This window comes from Aquila chrysaetos, chromosome 15, assembly GCF_900496995.4.
Source record: "Aquila chrysaetos chrysaetos chromosome 15, bAquChr1.4, whole genome shotgun sequence".
Classification (NCBI taxonomy): Eukaryota; Metazoa; Chordata; class Aves; order Accipitriformes; family Accipitridae; genus Aquila; species Aquila chrysaetos.
In genome coordinates, this window is record NC_044018.1 from 1,260,333 (window position 1) to 1,287,893 (window position 27,561).

Consider the following 27,561-nt stretch of genomic DNA (forward strand, 5'->3'; position numbering starts at 1 on the left):
TGGGGGCAAAGAAACCACAGCTCTGCCTCCTGCATGATCATTCTTTCAGCTTTTCACACACTTTGCCTCCTGGAAAAATCTTTGGGTTTTCTTCCCTTTGCTTTCACTGGGTGCAAAACAGATGCAAACCATCTTCTGGATGAGACCAGCGTGCCTGCCTCGTGGGCAAGCGTGTCCTGGCTGCTGCAGTCTGGCCAGGCTGGCTCCCCCCGTCCCTCCTCTCCTGCCCCCCCTGCCCTTTCTCACCTCCACAACTTGAAAACCAACCAGAAATATTCCCAGAGGGGGAGAAGAACGCGGCCGGGAGCCCAGGAGGGCAACCATCACCTCCTGCCATGGGGGAAGGTCCCCTGGGAAGCTGTCACTGAGAGTTAATTTAGTGCCACCACGGAGCATCCTCCCTCCCCGTGCCCTGCGTCAGAGCAGCACAGGCTGCGGCATTAAATAATTCCCGTCCCCGCCAGCCCTTTCGGCACCGCAGCTCGTCGGGGCAGGATTTGTCCCCCCGTTCCTGCATCTGGGCATCAGGGCAGAGCCGAGGGCCAGGACACGGGGGTCCCTGCAGCGATGCTGTGGTAGGACCCCCCCCTCCCCGAGGACCGGAGGGACCCCGGGGCGTCCTGCCGCGGTGACACATGTCGCTGCTTGCCGGCAGCTTGCTTGAGGTGCCAGCACATGTGCTAAGTGTAATTGTTCTTCGTTTCGGGTGTCAGCGGCTGACGAAACGTGTCCCGGGGCCCACGCACAGGCCGAGATTGTTCCCTTTTCCAGAGGGCAGGATCCATTCCCGCTTCCCGCTTTGGTGCTTGGGGCCTTTCTCCCAAAGATCTCCCACGACTTTGCGCTGCAGGTGCCTGGGATGGAGCAGGGAATGGTGCCCTGAAAACACACGCGCGTGCCGGGGCACCCCCGGGATGCTGGGATACCCCCGCAGCGGGAACAGCCCCCGGCCCGCTGGTCTGGGCAGCTCAGCCTTCGTCCCCTGCAGCCGTGCGTGGGTGTGTGTGCACGCGCGTGTGCGCGATGCACGGCAGAGTTGGGGTGCATGTGCACACACGTGAGCAGCCATGCAGATGGAGGCGTGAGGGAGCGGCTGCGGGGCCGTTGTGTGATGTGTGAGTGTGAAAGTGTGTATGGGGGGGGGCGTGTGTGTGTGTGTAAATATATGCATATGTGTGGCTGTATGTGCATGTGTGTATGTGTGCACGCATGTGTGCATATGCATATAAGTGTGTGTGCAGGTGTGGGTGAGGGGGTGTGGATGCACGGGGGGGTGTGCAAATGCATATAAGTGTATGTGCAAGTGTGAGCGAAGTGGTGCGTACGCACAGGGGCATGTGTGTGCACGTGTGTGTGTGTGCAAGTGTGGGCGACGGGGTGCATACGCACAGGGGTGTGTACGTGTGTGTGCAAACGCATATAAGTGTGTGTGCAAGTGTGGGCAAAGGGGTGCATACGCACAGGGGAGTGTATGTGTGCGTGCAAACGTGTGTGTGTGTGTGCAAGCGCGTGCAAGGGGGTGTGCGAGCGCCAGCACGCGTGTGTGGGTGCGGGCGTGGGCGGGGGGGGTGCGCGTGTGCACGCGGGCGTGAGCGTGCATATGCGTGTGCCTGCACGCGCGTGTGCAAGCGCGGGGGGGGGGAGTGTGTGTGGAGGGGGGGGGGGGGGTCGCACGCGGGTGCACGTGCGCGCACCTGGGTGTGCCCACGCCCCCCCCCCCCCTTCCCCCCCCAACCCCGAGCGCGTGTGGGAGCGCTCTCCCCGCCGCTACCGCCCCGGCTGCGCGCAAAGCTTTTTTTTAAATTTTTTTTTTTTTTTGGGGGGGGGGGGTGTGGGTACCGGTTGCCGGTGCCGGTGCGGGCGGTGACCGGGGCGGTTGGTGCTGAAGAACAGCTCCGCCCCTTTCGGCCCCCCCCCCCCCCGTCCCCCGTCCCCCCCCCCTCCCTCCTCCGCCGCCCTCCCCGCTCCTCCGCCAGCGCAGAGCCGAACCGAGCCGAACCCACCGGAGCCGGGCCCGCCGCCGCCGCCGCCGCCATGCCCCAGACGACCCCCCCCGCCGCCGCCGCCGCCGCCCCCCGCCGCCGCCGCCGCACCATGAAGCGGCAGAACGTGCGGACGCTGGCGCTCATCATGTGTACCTTCACCTACCTGCTGGTGGGAGCCGCCGTCTTCGACGCGCTGGAGTCGGAGGAAGAAACGGCGGAACGGCGGAGGCTGGAAGCCAAGAGCCAGGAGCTGAAGAGCAAGTACAACCTCAGCGCCGAGAGCTACCGCGAACTCGAGTGGGTCGTCCTCAAGCTCAAGCCCCACAAGGCCGGCGTCCAGTGGAAATTCGCCGGTTCCTTCTACTTCGCCATCACCGTCATCACTACCATAGGTACCCGCCGGTCCCCCCCGCCCCGCCGCTGCCCGGTACCCCCGGACACCATCCTCCGTCTCCCGGCCGCGGGATATCGGTCCCGGTCGTCCGCCCGTCCCGACTTTTCCCATTGTCGCGGTGTCGGGGCGACACGCTCGCCCGGCTCCCCCCCCCCCCCCCCAGCCCATCCCCGGGGTATCGGGGCGACCCGTCCGCCAAGCCCCCGCTGCCCCTGGGAAAGCCCCGCCAGCACCCTCCCCAAAACGCCCACCCCCGCAGCGGCGGGCTTACCCGCCTCCGCCACCGGGAAATCCCCGCCCGACCTCCGCCCGTCCCCCCGGTGTCGGGGACACTCTCCCGAACGGCTCCTCCGCCACCGGGAAACCCCAGCCCGGACCTTCCCGAAATCGCCCATCCCCGTAGCGTCAGGGCTACCCGGCCGGCTGCCCTGGGAAACTCCCCGCCCGGACCTCCACCCATTCCCGCGGTATCGGGGCTGCTCGCCAGCCCCGCACCCCAACGCCGGACCCCTCCCCGTCGCCCCCATCCCCGAGGCATCGGGGACCCCTCCTGCCCCGGCCCCCCCGTCCTCGGGGAACGGCGACCTGCCCATCCCCATGGTCTCTGGTCTCCTTACTCTCGAGGTACCCCCCTGCTCCCATCCCCGCAGCCTCTGGGCTCCCCACCAGCACGTCCCCCAGCCTTGGGGACCCCCCGCAAGGACCTGGGGCTCCTCACCCCCACTCCCACACCCTCTGCAGCTCGGGGGTGTCTGGGGGTGGGTGAGGGGGGGGGGGGGATCTGAGCCGGGACCCCCTTTGCAGCCCTGCAGAGAGGTTCCCGGGGGGGGAGCAGAGTCCGGCAGGGCAGTGGGGGCGGTGGATGCTCAGTGGGGGGGTCACAGTGGGGCTGTGGGACAGGCGATTTCCTCGGCTGACCCCTTCCCTGGTGGAGGAGGAGGAGGAGGAGGAGGAAGGTCCCCTGGGGACAGGGTTGCCTCAGAGCCCATCTCCTGCCTTTCCCAGGTGAGAGCCTGGTGGGACCCCCAGCCCGGGCAGGGGGGTCTGGGGGTACATCCCTGCTTGCACAGATGCTCTGGCTCTACCAAGGGGGGTGTGGGTGCTGTGCCCCAGTGCTCAGGGTGGTCTCCCTGCACTGACCCCACCCCACCCAGGGTGCCCAGGGTGCTCCCCCACTTTGGGAGAGGGGCTGCAGAAACTGGGGAGGTTGGGGGGGGGGGCTGCAGAATCTGTCTCTGGGTTCCAGACCACTGCTCTGTACGTTCACCCGGTCACATCATCAACCCGTCTGTCCTTCGGGTCCCCTCGATGCAGCTCCTGGGGTGACCCCACTGTCCCTTGGTCCCCAAACTGCCCCATCCTCAGCCCACCGCGAGGGCCCGCAGGGCTGGGGGTCAGCCGGTGCCTGGACCAGGATGGCACGGGGCTGGCCTGGCCCTGACCAGCATCTCCGTGGGTACCACGGCCCCAGGGAGATGCCGGCAGGAGCTAGCAGGGTGGGAGGGCTGGTGGGGCACCAGGTTTGAGAAACGGGTGTTGGGGTGGCTCTTGGTTCTCGAAGCCGAGGCATGGATTTTAGGGTAACTGTTGTTTTTTGGGGGCTGAGACGTGGACGTTGGGGTCACTGTTGGTTCCCAGGGCTGAGATATGGGTGTTGGAGCGGCCGCGGGCTGAGCAGAGGCAGGGGCTGGCCTCTCCGGCTGGCGGGAGCAGCTGGGAAAGGCTTTGAAAGTGAAGACAAGCAGCTTATGTTTGACGTGAGAGGGAGGAGGAGCGGGCAAGGGGGTGCGCGGGGGGCTGGGGAGAGGAGCGAGCGGGAGGCGAGCGGGAGCGAGCGGCGTCTCGCCAGCCCACACAAAGGATGCTGCAGTGACGGAGGAGGGAGACAAAGCCAAGCCGGTGTTCACGGTCCCGAGAGGCCGTGGCTCAGCACCGGGCTGCGGGCAGGCGTCGGGACCCCTGCCCTGCCTCGCCCCCCCCCCCCGGGACACCCGGCTCCCCTGCCCTGCCTGCAGCTGCCCGGAGCCCTGGGAGGGATGGTTGAGCGTGGCTGAGCCCCAATGCAGGCGTTACACCCCAGTAAAGCACCCTGCCAGCTGTGGCTGGGGGTTAAAAACCTTAAAACCTTGGTTTGGGCTTGATGTGGGAGCTCAGGGGCCCCTCTGGGGTTGGGGTGATGGCACCCGGCCCCGAAAAATGTGTGTCCAGCTGCAGCGGAGTGGGAGGGAAATGCAGAGGGAATGTCCCCAAACTGGGTTTTACTGCTCTGCAGGCATCGAGCCTTTCTCTGCCGGCAGCTTCAGCCTCCGTGATGTCCAAGGGTGTGTAGGGGGAAGGGGCACGGACAGAAATATGTAAGACAATACTGTTTTTATCAAAATCTGATGATTTCGAAGGCAGGCGCTTTAGCTGGCCTGTTGCAATGGAGCTTGGGTGCTGCTGACCGGGGCCAGCGTGCACCAGCAAAGAGAGCAAAATCATCTAAAGCCACAAGAGAGGAAAGAAAATTCCATTATTCCCATGAAGTGGGATTTTCCAGTGGGGGAAAAAAAAAGGCATTCTTCCAGGAAATTGCCTACCAACCCCTCCACTTGCAGTCGGGGACCGCAAAGAGCCAGGCTCCCCACTGCGCTCAGGAGGCAATCGGGGTGCTGGGGCTCCTGTGCCGGTTGAGATCCTGGTGCTGTGGCCGGCTTTAAAGCAGGAAGGAGGAAAAGCCGGGAGGGTGACAGGTCCCACTTGGAAAGTTTTTCTTACATTTTGGGGTTTGGGTTTTTTTTTTTTCCTTTTTCTGGGAAAACAGCCAAGAGGCAAGCTGCCCTCCCAGCACTGCTCCGAAGGTCTCCCTCCCTCCACGAAGCTGCCCTGAGCCCTGCACCCTGCTAGTGGGGTGCAGGCCCCCCCGCACCCCCCCGAGGAGCTGCCCCAGTACCCGGGGACCCCCAAAGCACCATGGAGGGGGACCGGGGACCAGGATATTTAGGTTTGTCATCACCCTCTGCCCCCCTCCCTGCAAAGCTGGGGGCAAGGGGAGCTGCAGGGCGAGCAGGGATGGAACGTGGCTGCCCTTGCAGCCGGGCAGAGCCAGCCCCGGCGTCCCCTCGCGGGATGTCAGCATCAGCCAGACATGTCCCCTGTCACCTCGGTCCCTGTCCCCACATCAAGGGGCCTCCATGCTCCAGGGCTGGCTGTAATGGCTCTCGCTGGATTGCTCCCAAAAAACACATCTCCCTGCCCCCCCCCGCCACACGCCTCGCTGTGTGCGGAGAGGCGAGCGGCCATATGGGCCGGGGCAGGTGACGAATGCCACCGCAGTGTCACCATCTGTTACAGCCCTCCTCCCTCCCCACTTGTTTATTAAGGGACCAGGGATCCTGCTCGGGCCAGAAGACCCCGGGCTGAGACCGGGTCCCCACCGACCCTCTTCTGCACGTGGTCTCCCCATCAGTCACCCCATCACCCCCATCCCCGGGCTGCCTCCTCCAGTGGCAACGTGCCTGTCCCCAGTCCATCGCATCCGTAGCATCTCTCCCGGCGGGAATCCCTTCCCTGCTCATGCCTGTGGGCTTGGCCCAGCAATAAAGGAGGAAGGACCTGGGGACACCCCGGCGCACGCACCCCCGGCCACCGCCGGTGCCAGTGGTACCGGCACAACCCTGCCGGTACTGGAACCAGTGGGAGGGGAAGGACCCCCGATTCTCTGGCCTTGGGGGATGCAGCAGAGGGAAACATCTCAGGGAAGGTGTGGGAGCCGTCACCGCTGGGGTAAGGAGGAGGTTGCAGCAGTTTTGGGGCTGCGGTGGGGCTGGTTGGGGAGGGAAGGCCAGGGATGGGGCACCCGCTCCCTCCAGCCCCTCTGGACATTTCTGTTCCCATTCTGCACTAGCCGTGCCTGCTAAAAAAGATAGCAGTGGAAATTAGTGTTGGCACTTACAAACATGCCTTTGATAGGTTTCCGAGTTAACGTGCCGGAGGGAAAAACTGTACCACTCTGTTCCAGGGCTGGGATTCCTCTCCCCTCAGCCCTGATGGGAGGTGATGCCCAGGCAGTGGGGAGAGACAGGCAGCATCTCACCCCTTTCAAGCCCTGGGAATGTGTGGGGCTTCCCCAGGAGAGCAGCCCTGTCCAGCCTGGCAGCTCCTCGGTCGCTGTGGGGATTTGAGTAACCCAGCCGTGCTGCTGAGCTGCAGGTGCTGGCAGAGAGCAGTGCTGGGAGGTCAGGACCACTTTCCTTCCCTCTCCAGTTAGACATCAGGCCATCCCCTGACACCTTTGCTTGTGGTATGCTGGGATTGCTGGTTGGGCTGTTCACTCTGAAACCTAATGAGGGCATATGCACCTCTGCCACTGATCAGGGAATAAGCACAAAGAGGGTGAATGGGGAGATGGCATGTACGTGGCTGAGACCGGAGCCATCCCTGAGCCCTTCCCAGCAGCGGTGTGTGTTTTAGGGGTGGCAGTTGCAGCCTGCTGCCCCAGCAGTCTGCTCAGCTGGGGCTCAGCACTTTTGCTGAGGAGGCAGAGCCTCTTCCCAGGGAGGCTCCAGCAAACCTGTGGCATGGAGGTATCATGCATGTCCTCTCCCACAGGATTCAGCCCAAGGACCCTCCGAACTGGGGGCTCAGCCCTGCTGGCAGGAGTGCTGCCCCTCCGCGAGCATCCCTCCCCGCCATCCCGCTCCCCCCTCCCACCCAGGCTATAAATTCCCTGTTCCTCTCCATCCCAGAGCGATAACAGCAATTAATACCGTCTCCCTCCCTGCCCCCTGCTCGGCCTCTCCCAGCTGATGCCTCATTAAACTCGCCAGCAAAGCCTGACTCAGAGCAAGGCATAAACACCACGTGCTGGGGCAGAGATGCTCCGAGGCGAGGGGGGGTTCATCGCCCAGGACCAGGCAAAAAAAAACCCAAACAATTTCTTTGGGTTTGGGGTGGTTTTTTTCCCAATTACCAAGCCCCAGGGCTGGTCGCTCAGACTCGGCACTGCCAGGTCTAATGCCAAGAGGCCGGACCCCAGCTGGAGCTGCGGGAGAGCCCCGCTCTGCCGGCGTGTGATTTATGAGCCGGCTTAAATATTTATCAGGCAGCTCTCAGGCTGAAGTGACTGCGGCGCGGGATTTATAGCAGGCACCGCCACCTTGGATAAATCACAGCCGGGAGGGTTAATTGAAGGAGCAAGAGCGGAGCGTGCTGGCGGGGCTGGGGTCTCGCCTGTCTGCCTGCAGAGAGGGGTGAAGGAGAGCGGCCCTGGGGCAGAAGGGCCCCGCCGGTGCTGCAGGTGGTGCTGAGCGCTGACGCACAGTGCGTGGCACTGCACACGGTGCTGGGTGCTAGGGCACAGTGCTTGGTGCGTGGCACGGTGCGCGGTGCATGGCACTGCACGTGGTGCTGAGCACTGGTGCGCGGTGCTGGGCACTGCGGCACGTTGCTGGTGCGTGGTGCTGGGCACTGTTGCACAGTGCTGCGTGCACGGTGCTGGATGCTGGTGCAGGGTGCTGTTGCACTGTTCTGGGCACTGGTGCACAGTGCGTGGTGCTGTTGCATAGTGCTGGGTGCTTTTGCACAGTGCTGGGCGCTGGTGCACAGTGCTGGGTGCTGGTGCACGGTTCTGGGTGGTGGTGCATGTTGCTGAGCACTGGTGCATGGTGCTGGTGCACGGTGCTGGGTGCTGTTGCACAGTGCTGCACGCTGGTGCATGGTGCTGGTGCATGGTTCTGGGTGCTGGTGCATGGTTCTGGGTGCTGGTGCATGTTGCTGAGCACTGGTGCATGGTGCTGGTGCACGGTGCTGGGTGCTGTTGCACAGTGCTGCACGCTGGTGCATGGGTCTGGTGCACGGTGCTGGTGCACTGTGCTGGGTGCTGGTGCACACCCTTCCACACCTTGCCACTACCTAAACTAAGCAGAGCGCTGGGAGGAAAGAGCCGCATCCTGCTTTTCCAACGGGAGACCCTGGGTGAAGTGTCCCGGGGAGGGCCAGGGCTGACCGACGGGGCAGCCCCCCCTCTGCCAGCCTCCGGCTCTGCCCTGCAAAGGCCTGAGCTAAAAAATGGTGGAGAAAAAACCCATTTTCTGTAAACGAGGAGCAGCACATGGCACCCACCTGCCTCCCGGGGGAAATGCGGGGGGATTTGGCCGAGGGCAGGGCGGCAAGGAAGGAAGCATCCCTGGCGTAAGGAGCTTTGCAGCGAGAGCCATCAAGGGCTCAGGGGCTTTATCTCCCCGGGGAGGAGGTGATGGGGTGACCGGACCGGCCGTAACTCCCCGGGGACAGGATTCCTGAGCTTGCACCCCATCCCCATCCCGCTGGGACTCGGCGGGGGGGGGGGGATAGCAGAGGGGTGCGTTTGTAGATGGGGTGGGGAGAGGCAGGGCAGCGTCGAGGGGTCCTTTGGGGTCTGAGTCTTGCAGGAGCCTGGGGTCTGTGTCACCTTCGGGGGGGCTCAGGGCCTCCTGAAAGCGTGGGAGGTGGCCCCTGGGTGCTGCAGGGGGTGAGGGGGGGGTCTAACTGCCTGTGCCAGGGTCCCTCTGCCCAGCAGTGTGAGTCGATGTATGCAGGGCAGACCCCCTCCCCCTAAAAAAAAAACCTCAACCAGCATGACCAGCCTCCCGTGTTGGGGTGTTCGTCAGCACCCAGCCGTGCCCATCACCGGGGTATCCCACCTTGACCACCAGCGCCAACAGTACCGCCCTCCTGCTGCAGGGCCCCTAAGGGCAGTTGGGGGGGCCTGGCTGCACCCCCCTTTTGCAGGAGGAGGGGAGGGATGGAACGGGGGGGACAGGGAGGGGGCCAGGAAGGGGCCTGGCGGAGCCCCAGGACTGAGGGAAAAATTGCCAGTTTCGGCACAAACAGGGCGCTTGGCCGGCGCCGGGATTTTCCATGACACCATCCTGACCCCCCCTCCCCGCTACGGCAGGGTCCAGTCCCCGCCTGCAGGGAGCGATGCCTGGGGGGGGACAGGCACCGGCTGCACCCCCCAAACCGTCCTGCTCTGCCCCCTCCCTGCAGTGGGATCCAGGTCGGGGGTGGCTCCAAGCCCCTTTGGGGGATGACACCCCCCAAGTGTGTAGGATAAATGTGGGGGGAAGGGGTCACGGTGACACGGGGACCAGGGGGGCGGCAGGGGCACAGACGCTGGTGCAGAGGATGGGAAGGGGTACTGGGGAGGTTACCCCACTGCTGTGTTTTTGGGGGGGCAGGGGCAGCTGAGGGTCTAGCCCCCATCCTGCTGGGGAGATGGTGTCCTGGAGGGGGCTCCAACCCTGGGGTCCCTTCCATCCTACAGAGGCACAAGCCCCCAGCCAGGCCCGCCACCCCCTCTCCAATGTGACACCCCCACCCAGGGCAGCCCCCAGTGCTGAGTGCAGGGGGGAGTTTGGAGGGTGAGAGTAGGGAGATGGGGGTGAGGGTGGACAGGGAGAGAGGGGGGCAGGAGGAGAGGTGGGTGGGCAGAGATTTTTGGTGGGTGGGTGGATGGATAGAAGGAAGGAAGGATGGGTAGATGGATAGAAGGATGGATGGGTGGGTGGATGGATGGACGGACGGATGGACAAATGGGTGGGTGGATGGAAGTTTGGATGGGTGGGAGGATGGATGGGTGGATGGATGAATGGATAGATGGAAGGACAGATGGGTGGGTGGATGCATGGCTGGATGGAAGGAAGGATGTATGAGTGGATGGATGGATGGGTGGATGGATGGATGGATGGCAGGGTGAGAGGATGGCAAGCTGGCTGCCCCTTCACCCGCCCCGGTGAAGGCACAGCGAGGACAGTCCCTGCTGTGGGTCCAGGACCCAGCTGGCACAGCAGCAGCCTGGGTGCTGTGGGTCCCAGGGCTCGCTCCATCTCTGCATTGCCCAAGTTCAGCCCAGCCCCAGGGAGCTGCTGCCCGGGTCCTGTCCCTCTGCTCCGGCCGCCTCTCACCCTGCCCTGCCCAGGAGGTGTCCCCGGGCAGGATGAGCCCCTTCCCGCTGTCCTCAACCCCTGTCCGGCGGGGGACAGAGGCGTTGCAGGGCACGCGTGTCCCCACGCAGCACAGGCAGCGCCGTGCCCCTTCGTGCCAGGGCCGTGTTTGCTCAGGGCAGGCTGGCAGCGCTGCTGCCGCTGCCACATGCTGCCTTTCCCAGCCGCTCTCTGCCTGCTTGTTTGCTCGCCCTGCGAAGACGGGGCATCTCCCAGGCAGTGCTGAGGGGCACCCCGTGTACCGGCTGCATCGCCTGGGTCTCCATCCCCAGCCTGGGGGACAGCTGGGGTCCCCAGGCTCAGCCCCGGCACTGGTTAACTGGCAGGACTGGGCACAGAACCAGGTTGTTCTTGGCTGCGGGTGCTGGAGAGAGCTTGGCACTGCGTGGGTGCCGTTTGTACCTCGGCCGAGCTTGCGTCACCCAGGGGATACATCGGGAAACAGGCGCCCGTTAAACGCTGAGCAGGATGCTGGTCCTTACTGGGAGCGATGGGGCGGGGGGATGCAGGGCTGGCTGCAGGGCTGACACGAGGAGGAGGCGAAGGCTGCTGCCCAGGGCATGCTGCACCCCAAGGGATACCCACTCACTGCCTCCATCGCTGGGGGACCCCCGAGGGTTTCTCCATGAGGGCCAGGAGAAGGGGTTGCCTGGGGCAGGGACTCGGGGGGCTCAGGGCTGAGTGCTTTGGGCGTTGGTTGCTTTTGAGTGCTAAAGTGCTTTGGGAGCCTGGGGTCGTTGCGTGTTCGCCATCGTGCCAGCCAGCTGCAAGCATGGGGTCTGCTTGGGGAGGGTGGTCTTCATGGTGGGGGGTGAAATCTCCGGAGGATGAGACTTTTCCTCCACTGAAGCATCCCTGGGGCTCTCCTGACTGTGGATCCTCCAGTGTCTACAGATGCGGTTGGGTTATTCCTTTCTCCCCAAAATGCACAGGAAGGTACTGACCTTGGTGGCTGCTGCTAAACCTGCCAGGAAGCAGGGTGAGAAGGGAGGCAGCGCTCCGCAGGCTGTGGGGTTTCATGGTTCTGTGAAACCAGGCTTGGAAGGACCAGAGTTGAGTTTGTCCCTGACTTGGAAGGACCAGAGTTGTCTTCCTTCCAGGCTGGGACAGAAACTGAGGCTGCTCCAAAGCATTGGAGACCCCCCGAGTGGTTATTGCTTTGGTAGATCCCCCATCAGCCGGGATGCCTGAACCTTCCCTCATCGCTCCTGCAGCCTCGCAGCCCGGCAATGGACAGTGAAAGCTGCAACAGGTCAGAGACCACGGTGAAGGGCTCTGGCATCCCTCTGCAGGGGCCAGGCTGTGGCAACGGCAAGAGGTGGCAGCCGCGCTGGCTAAGGAAGGGGGACAGCAGCCACGCGTCCACCCAGCAGACAGCCAGGTTATGGGGGGGGTGAGGGTGGGTGCAAGGACAGACCCACCCCGTGCCCAGCACGGACCCCGGGAGCATCCCCCACCGCTGAACCGGAGGATGAGGAGCGTGATGGCTCTGGCAGCAGGACGCAGGGCTCCCGCCTGGGCACGGAGGTGTCCTGGCGTGGGCGACGGCTTGTGGCCACCAGCCCTCGCTCACTGCCAGCGCCTGCTTTCCTGCAGCGATTTTGTGAAGCAGGGAGCTGGTTTCTTGACTGCTTCATACCCCCACTCCCTTGCACCGCCTCCCTGGAGGGCTCAGCCCCCTCCCATACCCCTTCAGCACCCAGTACCACCTCCCGGGGACCCTCTCCCTTCCTTCCCAGCCCTTTGCACCTTCCAGCCTTGTAACACCTCCGCTCTGCAATGTTCCCCCCCTCCTCCCGTCCCCAGCAGCTGCCCTGCTAATCCCCACCATCCATCGCTCCGACAGCCTGGGATTTGCTCCGGGCCAGGGGCCAGCCGAGACCTGCACCTGCTCCCCGCAGCCCCGGCCAGATCTACCCCTGCTCCTCCGCAGCCCTAAAAAGGAGACGAGCCGGCTGCGTTCCTCAGGGACATGTCATATTTTCTCCCAGGGGACACACGCTGTGCTCCTTTGCCTGCTTGCAGCACCCTGAGCGGGAGCCCAGAGCACCCTGACCGTGCTCTCCCTTGGCAGCATCCCTCCTGGGACACCCCTTTGAGGAGTACCCACCCGGCGGGGAGGTTTGGGGGGGTTGCAGGAGGGGGGCAGGAGATGGAGAGGAGCGGGGATGCTGAACCCCTTCTGCAGGGAGGGCAGGAGCATGGCGGGGAGCCTTGCTGCCTGTGCCCGGCAGCCTTGCCGAGCCGGGACGTGCCATAAAGTCAGACGTGCCAGTGCGGCAGGGCAAGCAGAGCCACCGTTGAACCTGGCAGCTGCCAGGACTTTGCCGCATCCTCGGGAGCCGAGCCCTCCTCTCCAACGCGTTTTCTTGCCGCGGTGGATGAAACCGCAGGTACGAGAGAGGTTTGGGGGTTCACCCTCTCCGCCACCTTCCCGGCGTCTCTCTCTCCCCACTGGCTGGATTTCATATCCCGATGACCTTCCCCCCATCCTCAAACGTGCTGGAGATCAGGCAGTGCCCGCTAAAGCCGGGAAAGGGGGGGGGCTGGCAGATTGACGGACGCTTGGACACGCTGCGAGAGCTCATAAACTCCCTTCCCTGGGGAAATGGGGCTAAATATAGCTACGGGAGGCTGCAGTGGTGCGGGGCAGGCAGGAGCGGGCAGAAGGATGCTCGGCGAGGCTGTCAGCAGGGACGGGGCCTGTGGACACTGCTCAAGGCTTGTGTCCTAAAACCCCGTCCTCGACCGGCTGATGCACGAGGAATGGGGAGATTTGGTCTGTTGGGAGGGTGTCCGGCAGAAGATGAAGGGCAGGGGCAGGCAGACAGGCAGGGTGAGGGCTCAGTGCCTGCCCTGAGGGTGGTGGGATGTGACCCCGGTTTGAAATGCATTGCCCAGCTCTGCTGCGGGACCCGGTGGCCACCTGGGTGGCATGGCATTGCCTCGGTGTCCCTTCTGCTGCTGGGGAGGGGACAGCAAGCAGCAGCCCCCTTTTCCATCAGCGAGGGAAGGGACAGGCGGGCACCTGGCACTGGTGAGAGCAGTGATGCTCTCGGCGATGCTCTCCGGCGATGCTCTCCGGCTCCCACGGCCGCAGCCCAAGCCGGCGGCACTGGTGGCTGGGAGAGGTCACACCAGCTCCTCAGAGGCGTCTTGGGCAGAGATCTGACAATCCTTGTTTTCGCCTCGCTCCGGCCTGGCTTAATCCTTGGCCTCCAGAGGCTGCCGGCGAGGGTGACAGTGAGGGATGTCGCCTGCCTCCGCCCAGCCAGGATTAACCAGAGCCGGGGCAGGGCGAGCTCCCCTCCACCGTTCCCACGGGCTGGGGGGCTGCTGCGGCACCGTGGCCGTGGGTGCCGGCTCGGGTTCAATTGCTGGGACAGGCCTTGGAGAAGCGGGTGCTGCGGTGGGTGTGCTTGTGCCGGCACCCCCAGCCCTGTCCCAAACACGCTCGGAGTCCGAGGGAAGCGGTTGTGAGCCCCTGCGGGGTCTGAGCGGTCGGTGAGCTGCGGCTGCAGCCCCCCCGGACCCCAGCAGTGCTCCTGCCTGCCTGCTGCCCGCTGCCCCTGCCCGCGGCCCCTGCCTGCTCCTGTGGCCCCAGCCTGCTGGCTCTGGGCATCGGAGGTGAAGCCCTCGCCCCGACGCTTGTCGATGGTGTGTGGTGCTGGCGAGGGGGAAAGGGAAGGGGAAGGGGGAAAAGGGAAAAGGAAAGGGGAAGGGAAAAAAGAAAGGGAAAGGGAAAAGGAAAGGGAAGGGGAAAGGAAAAAAGAGAAAGGAAGGGAAAGGGAAAGGAGAAAAGGGAAAAGGAAAAGCAAAAGGAAAAAAGAGAATGGGAAGGGAAAAGGAAAAAAGAGAAAGGGAAGGGAAAGGAAAAAAGAAGGGAAAGGGAAAGGGAAAAAGAGAAAGGAGTGAAAGGGAGAGGGAGAGGGAAAGGGAAACAGAAAAGGAAAGGGAGAGGGAGAGGGAGAGGGAGAGGGAGAGGGAGAGGGAGAGGGAGAGGGAGAGGGAAAGGGAGAGGGAAAGGAAAACAGAAAGGAGAAATGAAGGGAAAAGAACCTGAGAAATGAAGGGAAAGGCCCTGGCACGAAGGGGCACGGCACTGCCTGTGCTGCGTGGGGACACGCGTGTCCTGCAACGCCTCTGTCCCCCGCCGGACAGGGGTTGAGGACAGCGGGAAGGGGCTCATCCTCACCCTCCGCCAGCCCCCCAGCTCCTTTCCCCACGAGCTGAGGGCTTTCCCCCTTTGCCAGCTCCCTCCCCTTCATTTTCATTTGGAGATCCCATTATCCCCCCCAGCGTGCCCAGCCGTCCGTGGTCACTCCTTGTGCCTCGGGGTGAGGATGGCACTGGTCAGGGTTGGGGTTCACCACCACCAACTCAGTCGGGGAAGCGGTTTGAGGCGGTGCACACCTCGCACCCCCCTCAGACCACCAAGCTGATCCCACTCTGTGGCTTTGCTCCCCAGGTTACGGCCATGCAGCCCCCAGCACGGACGGGGGGAAGGTCTTCTGCATGGTCTATGCCCTGCTGGGGATCCCCCTCACCCTCGTCATGTTCCAGAGCTTGGGCGAGAGGATCAACACCTTCGTCAGGTACCTCCTCCACCGCATCAAGAAGTGCCTTGGCATGAGGCGCGCGGAGGTCTCCATGGCCAACATGGTCACCATCGGGTTCTTCTCCTGCATCAGCACCCTCTGCATCGGGGCAGCCGCCTTCTCCTACTATGAGCACTGGAGCTTCTTCCACGCCTACTACTACTGCTTCATCACCCTCACCACCATCGGCTTCGGGGACTACGTGGCCCTGCAGAAGGACGAAGCCCTCCAGAACAAGCCACAGTACGTGGCCTTCAGCTTCGTCTACATCCTGACGGGGCTGACGGTCATCGGCGCTTTCCTCAACCTGGTGGTGCTGCGGTTCATGACCATGAACGCCGAGGACGAGAAGCGGGATGCCGAGCACCGGGCGCTGCTCACCCGCAACGGGCAAGCCAGCAGCATCCACGCCGCGGACGCCGCCTCGGCCGCACCGGCGGCGGTGGGAAGTGGCGGGGGCGGCTTTCGGAATGTCTACGCCGAGGTTCTCCACTTCCAATCCATGTGCTCGTGCCTGTGGTACAAGAGCCGGGAGAAGCTGCAGTACTCCATCCCCATGATCATCCCCAGGGACCTCTCCACCTCGGACACCTGCGTGGAGCAGAGCCACTCCTCGCCCGGCCGCTGTCCGGAGACCCCTTCCAACAGATGCTTCTGCAACGCCCGCCGGTCGGCCATCAGCTCCGTCTCCACCGGTCTCCACAGCCTGGCGGCTTTCCAGGGGCTCATGAAGCGCCGCAGCTCCGTGTAGCCCCTCTCCATCCCCACCCGGACCCCTCGCCTTGGCCCCGTGGCCAAGGAACTTTCTTGGTCACGGCAGGAGGAAACTGCCCCGGGGTCTGGCTGCGGAGGGGGAGGCAGCGGGCTGGGACCCTCGGGGGAACCGGGGGCTGTGCTCCTCTGCCGGGACTCGGGAGGGATGCAGCAGCAGCGGCGAGGCTGCCCCGGTCCTCTCTGAAGCGGGAAGAAGGGAGCTGCTGGTTTTATTTTATTTTAATTTAAATTAATTTTATTTTATTTTATTTTGCAAAACCACTCCTCAAAAATGTGAAATTTGAAGAGCTGGAGAGTGTTCTAACCTGATGGGGTGGGGGATATGCCTGCACCTCCCACCGTGATACCTCTGCGCAAGCAGCTGGGGACCCCCACGGCCCCGGGCCAGCCCCACGGCATGGCCATGAGCCGGACGCGTGACCGTGTGTGCACCAGAGGCCTCGTGGGACGTGGGAGAGGAGGACGTGGGGCTCCCGGCAGCGACCGTGGGCAGCAGCGAGGTCCCGTCCCCTCCATCCTCTGCCTTCTCCGGCCACGGGGCTGCCCCGGGGAAGGCAGGTCTCCGGGCGGTGAGGGATGCCGTGGCGAAGGCGAGCACGCCTCAACGGGCAAATCAGGCTAAGAGGGGCTTAGACGGAGCTTTTTCGATCACTGCGCACATCAGCCTGCCCCTGCGGCCGAGAAAACAAGCCGTGAGTCACGTAGGCTGCTGAAAACGCCTGCCGCAACTCGGTGGGCAACCCTCCGAGAGCTTTATGGGGTTATTTTAACCTTCTTTAGATGGGCAAACCTGGGCATCCCCGGGATTTTCCTGATGGTGAGCCATCCCCTGGGAGGTAGGACGGACGGGCAGCGGCAGCACAGTCCCCTGGGACCCCCATCTCCATCCTCCCCTGTGGCAGCTCTGGGGCCGGAGCCGTTACCCTCGGGGAGCTTTTTTAGGGGACAACCTGGGGCATTATAAGACTTTTTCCACCCTTCTTCTCCTTCACACCCCGGGGTTGAACCGGTCCCCTTTCGACCCGCACCCCATCTCACCCCAACACCTTGAGCCCAGAGCAGGGGATGCTCCTGGGGCTTCCCCTCTCTGAGACCCAGGACATCCCGGGGGTCATCTCCGGCACGGCCACCCCGTCACGGCAAGAGGGGAGCAAAAACTTCTTTCCTTGCCCCCCTCCATGCACGGGGCAGCCCCCAGCCCCACGGGGAGCACCCCCCCTCACCCCCAGGACTGCGCTCCCCACTGCCAGCACCCAAAGCACAGGCTGTCCCCCCGCCAGCGGGGACACCGGGGGACACCGTGACGGGCACTGGTCCCTCTTTGAGCCCCAGGGGTGCCAGCGGGACTTTGGGGACAGCTGGGGCACCCAACCCACCTGTGTCTTTTCTCACCTTTTAACAGAAGAAAACCAATGTATTTCTAATACTTGACGACCTGTACATACTGTTAGATACCAGAGAGGATATTTATTATAAATGACACTATCATCATATCTATAGAAATCTATAAATATCTATCAGAAAGGAGTCTTGGGGGGACACTGTTGATGACTCCGGGGAATTTCTTTTTGCTCTCTGCATCTTTCTCATCCTAGGGCACCCGCGGGGAGCCACACTCCCCCCGGCAAGGTTTCTCTGGTTCTCATGCCAAAGCATATTTGTACCGCTGAGTTACTTTCCTTAGAGAGAGAAATAAAGGCTGGTTCAAACTTCGGCAGTACCTCGGCTCCTTCCCTTGGGTGCTGGGAGAGGATGAGGGACTGGGAGCAGAGGGTCCCGATCCCCTGGGACCTCCCCGCGCCGTGGCTCCGTGCCCCATCGCCTTTGCTCTGCAGTGACCGGGAAGTGTGAGAATTTCCTCAGGATAAGCCTCTGCCCCTCTCCTGACTTTTCCCACGGACGAGGGAGAGGAGAGGAGAGGCTCAGCTTTGAGCTCTGCCGGGGCTGCAGCATCCTTTGGTGGGGTCAGTGGGTGACAGGTTTTGGGCTGCTGGGTAGGGCAGAACCCCTCGGGGCTCCCCGACCTCTTCCCTCCCACCATCACCCACTACTGCATGGCTGGAGGGGGCCCTGCAGCAGCTTTTCCCATGGGACCCCCCCCAAAACCCAGCAGAGCTGTATCTCTCCTGTTCTTGCCCATAGCAGCATCTCTGCAGCCTTCACTCAGGCTGGGACCTCCCTCTGCTCCCTGCAACAGCCAAGAAGCGTCCAACGATTGCGAGCGGTTGCGATCTACCGTGTGACCCAGGAGGGACAGGGCTGAGCCCCCCTGTCTCGCGCTGCGTGGGGAAACCGAGGCACAGAGGGGAGACGCACAAAGAGGAGAGCCGGGGGCACTTCAAACGGTGTTGGGCATCTGGGTCAAAACCTCCAAGGGGATTTGGGCATCGCTGATGGCCAGGATGCACCGGGACGGGCGGGGACATGCCATCTCCATGGCTGGGGCCACCAGCAGAGCTCTGGGCTGCTCTCCTGCCTTTAAGTGGATAAAACCCTCTCCGTCCAAACCCAGGTGAGAGCCGCCACCTAATCTAATAAAGCTAAGCCTGCAAAGAGCAGATCTGTCTCGGCAGCAGCCGATGGAGAGAGCGGCTCATCCGAGCAGCAGCTTTTGCCCTGCCCGAGGGTGCACCCATGGGGATGTGGAAGCGTCGGGGGGCTGGGTGCTTCCCCGGCGTTCGGTCCCTCTGTTGAACCCTTCCCTCCTGCCCCTGGGATGCAGCTGGAGGGGTTGGAGGCATCCCTCCATCCTCCTCTTCCTCCAGTGCTTCCTATCAGGAAGACACGGTGCTGAGCCAGCTGGAGCTTTGATCTGATCCAGTACGACCATTCCTGGGGTGTAACTGGTCCCCCAAGATCCCAGCCCTCTGCATGGAGCTGCCAACCTGCCCAGCACTGCACAGGCCCCTGGCATTGGGGCAACTGGGGAGAAAGTCACTGACGGGTTGGGGTGGACCTGCTGGGAGGCTGCTGGTGACACAGGGCTGGGAGTGGTGGAGATGCCAGAGGGATATGGAGGGGATGCAGAAGTGGTCAGGGAGGAACCTCATGAAGTTCAACGAGGAGAAGTGCCAAGTCCTGCCCCTGGGGAGGAACAACCCCATGTAGCAATGGCCACCCGACTGGAAAGCACCCCGGCAGAAGGGGACACCAGGTTGACCATGAGCCAACAACTTGCTGCAAGGAAGGGTGAGGGTATTCGGAGCTTCATTAGGCAAAGTATTGTCAGCAGGTCGAGGGAATGGACCCTTCCCCTCTGCTCAGCACTGGTGAGGCCACATCTGGAGTGCTGGGCCCAGTTATGGGCTCCCCAGTCCACGAGAGACATGGATATACTGGAGGGAGTCCATGAAGATGGTGGACTGGAGCATCTCTCGTAGGAGGAAAGCCTGAGGGAGCTGGGGAGCAGAGAAGGCTCAGGGGGGGTCTCACCATGGCTATAAACACCTGATGGGGAAGAGGATGGAGCCAGGATCTTCCCAGTGGTGCCCAGTGACAGGACAAAAGGCTCGGCCACCTTCAGCGGGTCCCCCCACCCCACCATCTGCTTTGAGAAAACGGAGCATCCCCAGGGAAGCCATAGGGATCTGCAGGGACTGGTCCTCTCCGGCCAGACCAGGGCTGTGCGGGCAGGTCCCTGTCGTGGGCAGGGGATGGGGTGGGAGCTGGGACACCCCCATGGCAGGGGGCTGAGGGGTGTCCCCTGCGGAGGAACGTCCCGGCAGGTCCCAGGGGGTTTAGGAGCGCCTCGAGCCATCTGCACCCGCTGTCTCATCCCGGGTGATTGTTTTTTCCCTCTCAAAGCATTTAAATTTTCCTTGTCAGCTGTAGCCCAAATATTTACACTCCGCTGGAGAGACTTAAAATTCCTCCCTGGGATTAAGCAGCGCGGCCGCTCGCTCATGGCTGCGGGGGAAGCTCAGCCCCGGGCAGCCGGGACTCATCCTGCAGCCTCCTCCAAGCCACGAGGAAGAGGAGGAGAAGGGGTGGCGGAAAAGGGGCCAGGTAGTGGGTGGGAAGCAGGTAGAGAAAAAAGGAAAATGAGGGGTTTAATGGGGGGAAAAAAGAAAAAGAAATGAAAACTCATGCTGCTCTGGTTTCTAAAGCCATTTTCAGTAAATAGGGGTTTAATTTTAAAACAAAAAGTCTTATTAAATGTTTCTGTTTTCCCTTCCCAGCTCATTAAACCCAGCAAAAAGCTCCAGCAGACACTGCTGGGGAGTGGGAACTCTTATTTTTGTTACCCTGACCTTCTCCCTATCCCGCGCATGGCCTCAACATCTTCATTGCGCTGCACCAGGGTCCTTTGGATGCTGAGGGCATCCCGAGGCAGCTGCGGGACTTGGCACCCTGGGGACAGGGACATGCTGGGGGTCATCGCTCCCTGCCGCCAACCTGCCCCTTCACTGATCCGAACTGGGGGAGAGGTGCTGGGGAGGAACACCAGCTGGATGCGGCCATGGGATGGGGAGTGCCAGTGGCACCGGCTTGGGGACCCTGGGCTGGTGATGGGGACACTGGGGTGACCCAAGGGGCAGAGAGAAGCCACTGCAGCCGGTGGCACCTCCATGGGCAGTGAGGCATCCTCTGTGGCGTGATGTCACTCTGGGGTGATGTCACTCCCTTCCTGACCTCACCGGAGCAGCACCCAGGCTGCCTCCCCGACCCCTGCCTGCAGCCCAAAAACGGGGGTGCCCTGAGGAAGAGCCACCCCATCCCTCAGCTGGCGTCGGGGCTGGGCGCGGGTTTCTCCAGCGTCGGGGCAGCTGCTTTCAAGACGGGCGATGAAGCCGAGGTGGAGGCAGGCAGCAATGTCCCTGCCCACATTTGCCCGCGGCCCTGGGCAAAGTGTGTGTTTGAAAGTGGGGGGAACCAAACCCCCCCCGGACAGGGCGAACGTGAAGGGATGGGAACTCTCCGGCTTGTGGCCCTGAGCCTGGAGAAACAGGAGCTGAGCCCAGGAGATGGAAGAATTATGCGCACTGTTAATGAGGGGATGGGCCTCATGGCCTCATTAATTACGTGGGGCCGGGGAGCATCTCTGCTGGGGGGGGGGGTGCATGTGCACTGAGCTGCAGGGATGCCTGCGTGTGGGCAGGAGATGCCACCGTCTCCACCCTGCCAGCCCGTCCCCGCTCCTCCTGGTCTCCAGCCGCAGGGTGCTGGGTGTCCCTAATGTCCCATCTCCTCCTCCCTGGGGACCCCAGACAGCCCCACACGGGTGTCTGTGCGGGGCCGGCACCAGGTGGGCACGCGTGCGCCCGCGGCGCGGCGCGCAGGCGACTTTGGAAGTCGGTGGCTCTGCCACCGCTCGCCCGCGTGTCCTTGGCACACTCACCCATCCCAGGACTGGAGGAGGGGGCCCACGGGAGACCATCCCCACTTGTCCCACCCTCCCTGCCCAGCCCAACTGGCCCAGCCCGTAGCGTCCCCACGGGTGACACCGGCAAGTGGCACGCTGCCCGTGAGGACGCGTGGTCGGGCTTCTCCGGGCACGAGCTGCCCGCGGCGGGATGCTGCCTTCCCCGCCGTGCCCCCTGCCCGCCCGCCGCCATCTTATCGGCCGGTATTTTCCATGGGCGAAGGCTGCAGGGAGGGACGGCGGGGGGGGACGAGGGGGGGGACGGGGGGGGTGTTTGTCTTGCTGGCTGGAGCGAGGGGTGATGAGAAATGGCCACGGCCTCGGTGGCACCAAAGAAGGAGAAGTCGACGGGGCCGGGAGGAGGCGGCCGCATCCTGCTTCCTTCGCCCTTTCCCTTCGGATGCGGCCCAGCGGCTGCCAAGGGGTCCCCGCCGGGGGGATCGGGATGCGCTTGGGATGTCACCGGGGGGGTCACCGGGGGTCCCGGAGGCAGATCCACAGCCCGAACGGCAGCGGGTACCAGCGGCTGCTGGGTGTCCCGGTCCCGTGGGGTTTGGGGGAGCTGCTCTGCCCCGGCCCTGTTTTGGGAGGACCCCCCCACCCACCACCCCACAAAGACACCAGAGCCAAGGCTCCTGCCCCCCCACATCCCTCCCCATGGCCACTTTTCGGTCCCCTTCCCAGCAGCATCCCAGGGGGGTGGTGAGGGCAGCAGGCGATGCCCAGGCCTGCCCTGCCCGCCCATGCCCCCCCCCCAGCCGCGGGAAGGGTTAACCCTGACCGGCGCAGCCAGCCTTGGCTGAGGCCCTTGGAGTGGGTTTTTCTCCCCCACCACCACCCCCCCCGCGGCCTCCCACGGGTCACGGCTGCCGGGGCTGACGTCGGATGGAAAAACAATTTATCTCTGGCTGGCGGGGAGGCCCGGGGAAGGGAAGGCGAGGGGGGGGGACACGGCAGCAGAGCCCGCTGCCAGGTGTGGAGGGGCCCCCCCCCGCACCCCTCGGTCGGGGTTGGGGGGAGGTGGGTGGTGAGACTCCGGGGGGCCAGGGCTGGCACCGAATGGGGCTGAGGGGGGAACTGCACCACCCCAAAAAAAAACCCCAGTCCCGAGGGGTTGGGGGGGGGGCTGCCCTGGAGCTGCATCCATGGGTGGGGACCCTGACACCCACCCTGAGGTGCCCGGGGGGGACGGCACCCCTACCCAGCCCCGCAAAGGGGCAGCCCAGGCAGGCCCGGGAAGGTAACCCCGGCGGGGGTGGGGGGGGTCCGGCCTTCCTGCCTGGCCCGGGACGGGCGGGGGGGCCCCGAGCCTCGGGTGCGGCGGGGAGCCCAATCCTGCACCGCCGGCGCCATCTGCCGGCACCGCCGCGGCGGGGACACGGGGACACCGCGGGGGGGGGGGGGCACACCGCCCACGGGGAGGGCGGCACTGCAAACCGAGCCTGGGAGCGGAGCACCGGGGGACCGCGGCGTGGGCACCGGGGGACCCGGGGGGGGACCGGCACGGGTGGGCGGCAGGGCGGCGGCCTGGGGACCAGCGGGCCTGCCTGGGGGCGTGGTTAAGCGCGGCGGGGCGGGGTCGTGGCTAAATGTAGGCGTGGTTAGGCATTGGGGGCGGGCTCGTGGTTGCATGTGGGCGTGGTTAGGCGTTGCGGAGGCGGGGTCGTGGGTGCATGCGGGCGTGGTTAGAGGCGGCGGGGCGGGGTCGTGGGTGCATGTAGGCATGGTTAGGCGGGGCGGGGGCGGGGACGTGGGTGCATGTGGGCGTGGTTAGACGGGGCGGGGCGGTCCGGGGGCGGGGCGGGGCGGGCGGGGGGCGTGGCCGTGGCGGCGGCGGCCCCGGTGCAGGGCGGGAGGCGGTGGCGGCGGCGGCGGCGGGGCCATGGCCTGGTCCCGGTACCAGCTGGGCCTGGCCGCCCTCATGCTGCTCACCGGCTCCATCAACACCCTGGCGGCCAAGTGAGTCCTCCCGGCGGCTGGGGGGGGACCCGCACCCCCGGGGCTGGGGTCCCGTAACGGCTCCGGCCCGCCTTGGGCCCGGGGATGGGCCCACCGTCCTGGTGGGGGACCCTCTCGGGCCTCCTCCCCGCGGCACCTCCAGCCCCACGCAGGGACCGGGGGGGGGGGTCCTGGGGCTGCCCCAGGCCGGGCCACGGTCCAGGCAGAGCCCCAGGACTTGCCCAGTGCTCCCCAGTTCGGGGGGCTGCCATTGCACTGGGGGGGGGGCAGGCCTGGGCTGTGGGGTGCCCCATAGGGACTGGGGCTGCTGCTTGGGGGTCCAGCTCTTGGTGATGGGGGAGGAATGGGGGGGTGGGCTGCACGGCCCGGGGGGGCTGGGGGTCCCCAGCCCTCTTGTGCGTGCTGCTGGGGGGTGCGGGTCTCCCGCTGTGGGTGCCGTGCCTGGCCACGGGGTGCTGGGGAGGAGCCGTGCGAGTGCCCCAAAAGCCAAGTAGGGTCTGGATCGAGCCCCCTCGTAGGGGGAGCCCCCAGAGCACCCTGGGGTGCTCACAGCCCTCACAGTGAGGATGAGGATGGTGTTCCCCAGAGGTGCCCCAGCAAGGCAGACCTGCCAGGCCGGCTCGTCCCGCTGCCGCCGGACAGACGCGTGGACGTCAGCAGGGTTTTGCCGGGTGGCCAGACTTCAGCCGTCCCCGATGTTGCAGCAGGCCGAGGTCCTCGGATGGGGAAGCTGAGGCACGGGACCCTCGTGGGGCAGGGCAGAGCTGGGAGATGGCACCGAGCTTTCAGCCAGCTCACGAGACCCGTGTGTGGCCCGACAAAGCCTCTTGCGAAACACAGACCCGAGCTGGCCCGTGGCGGAGGGGCTGCGGCATGTCAGCCGGGGCTGACTCACGCTGAAATCTTGCTGGCCTGGCTGAAAAGCCCCTTGCCAATCGGCGAGGGACAGACTGGGGATTGCCCCAGCTTCCGCTCGTGCCCCTTTTCCCCAAGCTCAGCAGGTCTGCGGCTGCTCGGCATCAGCAAAAAGCCACCAGAGGGGAGCTGGGTGCCTGCCTGCCTGTGTCGGGGTGCACCCCCACCCTGGGGGTGTCCTGGGGGCAGGCAGCCAGCCAGCCACCGAGAGGCTGGGGTCCCCTCCCCATACGCATGGTCCCTGAAGAGGGGAGATCCTTGCCAAAACGGGCCGTGGGGACCTGTGCCGCAGCCTGTGTTTATCCAGCGTTGCCCTCTGTGCTGCTTGGAATACCCAAAAGGGGGAGTTCGTGCCCCAAAACTGTGACTGGGGATGTAAGCAGTGGGAGCCGCTGCCCCCCAGCCTGTGATCCATCATCTTTTATGGGTCCTGTGTCCCTTAGCCCCCAAGTCTTCAAGGTTGGTGACATAGGGAGGAGGGAAGGGTTCGGGGTGACCCCCCCACCACGCTGTCCTGGTCTCCCCGGCAGGTGACGGTGCTGCCTGGCCGGCTCTGGCCGCGCGTGCCGGCAGCAACAAACACGGGGACGCCGGATTGCGGGGCTGCGCAACACAGCGGTGTCCGTTTCCCTGCCTGTCACTCAGGGCCGGGAGCTGGGCCAGGAGCTGCCGGCAGGTTGGGGCAGCCACGGTGGTGTCTCCTTCCCTGCTGTCTCCATCCCTGTGGATGTTGTGTCCCTGGAGCTGTCACCTCGGGGGGCTGGTGACCCACACGACAGCCCTGGGCTGGCTCTCGGGGTGTGCTCCGGCTCCCCACGGCCCCCTGCTCTAACCACCGCCCTCTCCTCTGCCTCGTAGGTGGGCAGACAACTTCAGCGCAACCGGCTGCGGCGGGACGGAGGAGCATGGCTTCCAGCACCCCTTCCTGCAGGTGAGCCCCCCACCCAGGGCAGGACGGGTCTTGCCAGCAGGGCCAGCCCCCTCACCCGCCTCTCTCACAGGCCGTGGGCATGTTCCTGGGTGAATTTTCCTGCCTGGGAGTGTTTTACCTGCTGGTGTGGAGGGATCGGTGGAGGCCAGAGCCCAGCATGGCCCCGTCGCAGCCCTTCAGCCCGCTGCTCTTCTTGCCCCCTGCCCTCTGCGACATGACTGGGACCAGCATCATGTACGTGGGTAAGTGCTGGGGACGGGGATGCTGCCTCTGTCCCCCCGCTTGCCCTGTGGGGATCTGGCCGTGCCTGGGGCTGGACTCGGCTATCGGGCTGCAGCACTCCACGGTGCATTCAGTTTTTGGGGGGAATGACCCTGAAGCCGGTTAGAGGGATCTGAGCAAACCCTTCCCACCCATGCAGCGAGTTGTGGCAGCGCTCAGTAAGCCGTGTTCCTCGGGGCACAGGCTTTCCGTGGAGCAGGGACACGGGGCCATGTCTTGGCACGAGCCTCTCTGCTGCCAGCTCTAAGTAGGAGTGGGGTTGGACGGTGTTGCTGCCTCTTCCTTCCGTTAATCACTGATCTGCTCTTAATTACGGCAGCAGGCCGTTAAGCAGAGGGGTGGTGGCATTAGCCAGCTCCAGCAGCCTGTGTGTGCGACTCATGGGTCTGTCTCTCCCCATCCAGCCTTGAACATGACCAGTGCCTCCAGTTTCCAGATGCTGCGAGGATCCGTCATCATCTTCACCGGGCTCCTCTCCGTGGCCTTCCTGGGCCGCAAGCTGGAGCTGAGCCAGTGGCTGGGCATCCTGGTCACCATCGTGGGGCTGGTGGTCGTGGGGCTGGCTGACCTGCACAGCTCCCACGACCAGAAACACAAGCTCAGCGAGGTGATAACTGGTACGTGGTGGCCCATGGGGGAGGCGGGATGGCCACGGGGGTAAACAAGGTGCATGCCTGGCTCTCCGGGCATGGCTCAGCCATGCTGCCCATCCAGTGGGCAGGGAGATGGGTGCTCAGCCTCCCCTTCCTTTCTCTCCCCTTCCTTTCTCTCCCCTTCCTTTCTCTCCCCTTCCTTTCTCTCCCCTTCCTTTCTCTCCCCTTCCTTTCTCTCCCCTTCCTTTCTCTCCCCTTCCTTTCTCTCCCCTTCCTTTCTCTCCCCTTCCTTTCTCTCCCCCTTCCTTTCTCTCCCCTTCCTTCTCTCCCTTCCTTCTCTCCCCTTCCTTTCTCTCCCCTTCCTTTCTCTCCCCTTCCTTTCTCTCCCCTTCCTTTCTCTCCCCTTCCTTTCTCTCCCCTCCCACAGGCGACTTGCTCATCATCATGGCGCAGGTCATCGTCGCCATCCAGATGGTGCTGGAGGAGAAGTTTGTCTACAAGCATGACGTGCACCCGCTGCGGGCCGTCGGCACCGAAGGTCTGTTGCGACATCGTCAGGGGGGCTGAGCGCTCGAGGGGTGCTGGATCCCGCAAACCCAGCCTGGGGAGGGCTGCTTTTTGCTGGGGGGGATCACAGGCTGCAAAGGGGCTGCTGCTGGGGCCGGGGCTTGGGTCCCACAGAGCAGGGAGAATTAGCTGGGGCAGGGGGCGATAGGCAGCCCTGGGTGGTCCTTGGGGCCAGCACCCATCTGACCGTCTGACCCCCACTCGCACCCAGGTTTCTTCGGCTTCATCATCCTGGCCCTGCTGCTGGTGCCCATGTACTACATCCCGGCGGGCAGCTTCAGCGGGAACCCTCGGCGGACGCTGGAAGACGCCCTCGACGCCTTCTGCCAGGTCGGCCACCGGCCCCTCATCGCCCTGGCCCTGCTGGGTAACATCAGCAGCATCGCCTTCTTCAACTTCGCCGGCATCAGCGTCACCAAGGAGATCAGTGCCACCACCCGCATGGTGCTGGACAGCCTCCGCACCCTCGTCATTTGGGCCGTCAGCCTGGCCGTGGGCTGGGAGACCTTCCACGGCCTGGAGATCTTGGGTTTTGGGGTGCTGCTGGTGGGTGCTGCTCTTTACAACGGCCTGCACCGACCCCTGCTCGCCCGCCTGCCCCGGCACGTGGAGGAGACCAGCGGGGTGGCCGAACGGGAGGGCTTGCTACGCGGGGAGAGCACGGCCATCAACAGTGAGAGCTGAGCCCTCGCTACCGCTGCCCCGTGTCGGGCTTGACCCCGGGGTTTATTTCCCCGGACCCTCTCTCCTCCCCTCGTCGGGAGGCAATCGGCGCGGTGGTGGTGACGCCGGCCCCCGTCTTGCTGCCGTTTGCAGGAGAAACCTCTCCCTGCCTCGCTGCCGGGGCTCTGGGAGGGGATGGCGAGGCTGTGCCTGCCCTTCCCGGCGGGGAGCGGACCCCCAGCCGGCTGTCTGGGGGAGATTGAAGCCTCTGCCCCTGTTCCCAAGGGGCTCAGGTTGGTGGGGGGGTGGTGGTGAGGCTGGGGTTGGGGCTGGCCCCGCTGCTCCCCGACCTGTGTCTCCCCCCAATAAAGTGCATCTGCCCATGGCTGGCTCGCTGGGGGTCTGTGCTGGCTGTGGGGAGGGTCCTGGGGGGGATGCTGGTGTCTGGCCCCCAGGCTGGCTGAGGACTCAGCACCCAGACCCCTTTCATTTGGGGTGTGGGAAAAGGCAGTGAGCCCCGGGGTCCTTGTGGGGGGCTCCTGCCAGACCGGGTTTGGGGGGAGCTGTGTCCTTG

General features: G+C 64.4%; 2 protein-coding genes across 2 annotated transcripts; both read left to right on the plus strand.

The window, feature by feature from the left end:
• Positions 1-1,986: 1,986 nt before the first annotated feature.
• On the plus strand, positions 1,987-17,428 carry KCNK3 (potassium two pore domain channel subfamily K member 3). Its single transcript, XM_030036836.2, has 2 exons — positions 1,987-2,377; positions 14,812-17,428. Exons 1-2 carry the CDS (start codon positions 2,035-2,037, stop codon positions 15,690-15,692), a joined length of 1,224 nt encoding a protein of 407 aa, XP_029892696.1. The 5' UTR covers positions 1,987-2,034; the 3' UTR covers positions 15,693-17,428.
• A 5,469-nt stretch (positions 17,429-22,897) lies between these two features.
• Positions 22,898-27,370, plus strand: SLC35F6 (solute carrier family 35 member F6). Its single transcript, XM_030036840.2, has 6 exons — positions 22,898-23,036; positions 24,810-24,882; positions 24,953-25,124; positions 25,569-25,781; positions 26,185-26,295; positions 26,536-27,370. Exons 1-6 carry the CDS (start codon positions 22,960-22,962, stop codon positions 27,006-27,008), a joined length of 1,119 nt encoding a protein of 372 aa, XP_029892700.1. The 5' UTR covers positions 22,898-22,959; the 3' UTR covers positions 27,009-27,370.
• Positions 27,371-27,561: the final 191 nt, after the last annotated feature.

Excerpts from the sequence above, each read along its gene's own strand:
- KCNK3 (XM_030036836.2), top strand. The coding sequence starts at position 2,035 with ATGCCCCAGACGACCCCCCCCGCCGCCGCCGCCGCCGCCCCCCGCCGC. Across the intron at positions 2,378-14,811 it reads CACCGTCATCACTACCATAG|GTTACGGCCATGCAGCCCCC; the intron begins GTACCCGCCGGT and ends TTTGCTCCCCAG.
- SLC35F6 (XM_030036840.2), top strand. The coding sequence starts at position 22,960 with ATGGCCTGGTCCCGGTACCAGCTGGGCCTGGCCGCCCTCATGCTGCTC. Across the intron at positions 25,782-26,184 it reads GCTCAGCGAGGTGATAACTG|GCGACTTGCTCATCATCATG; the intron begins GTACGTGGTGGC and ends CCCCTCCCACAG. Across the intron at positions 26,296-26,535 it reads GCGGGCCGTCGGCACCGAAG|GTTTCTTCGGCTTCATCATC; the intron begins GTCTGTTGCGAC and ends ACTCGCACCCAG.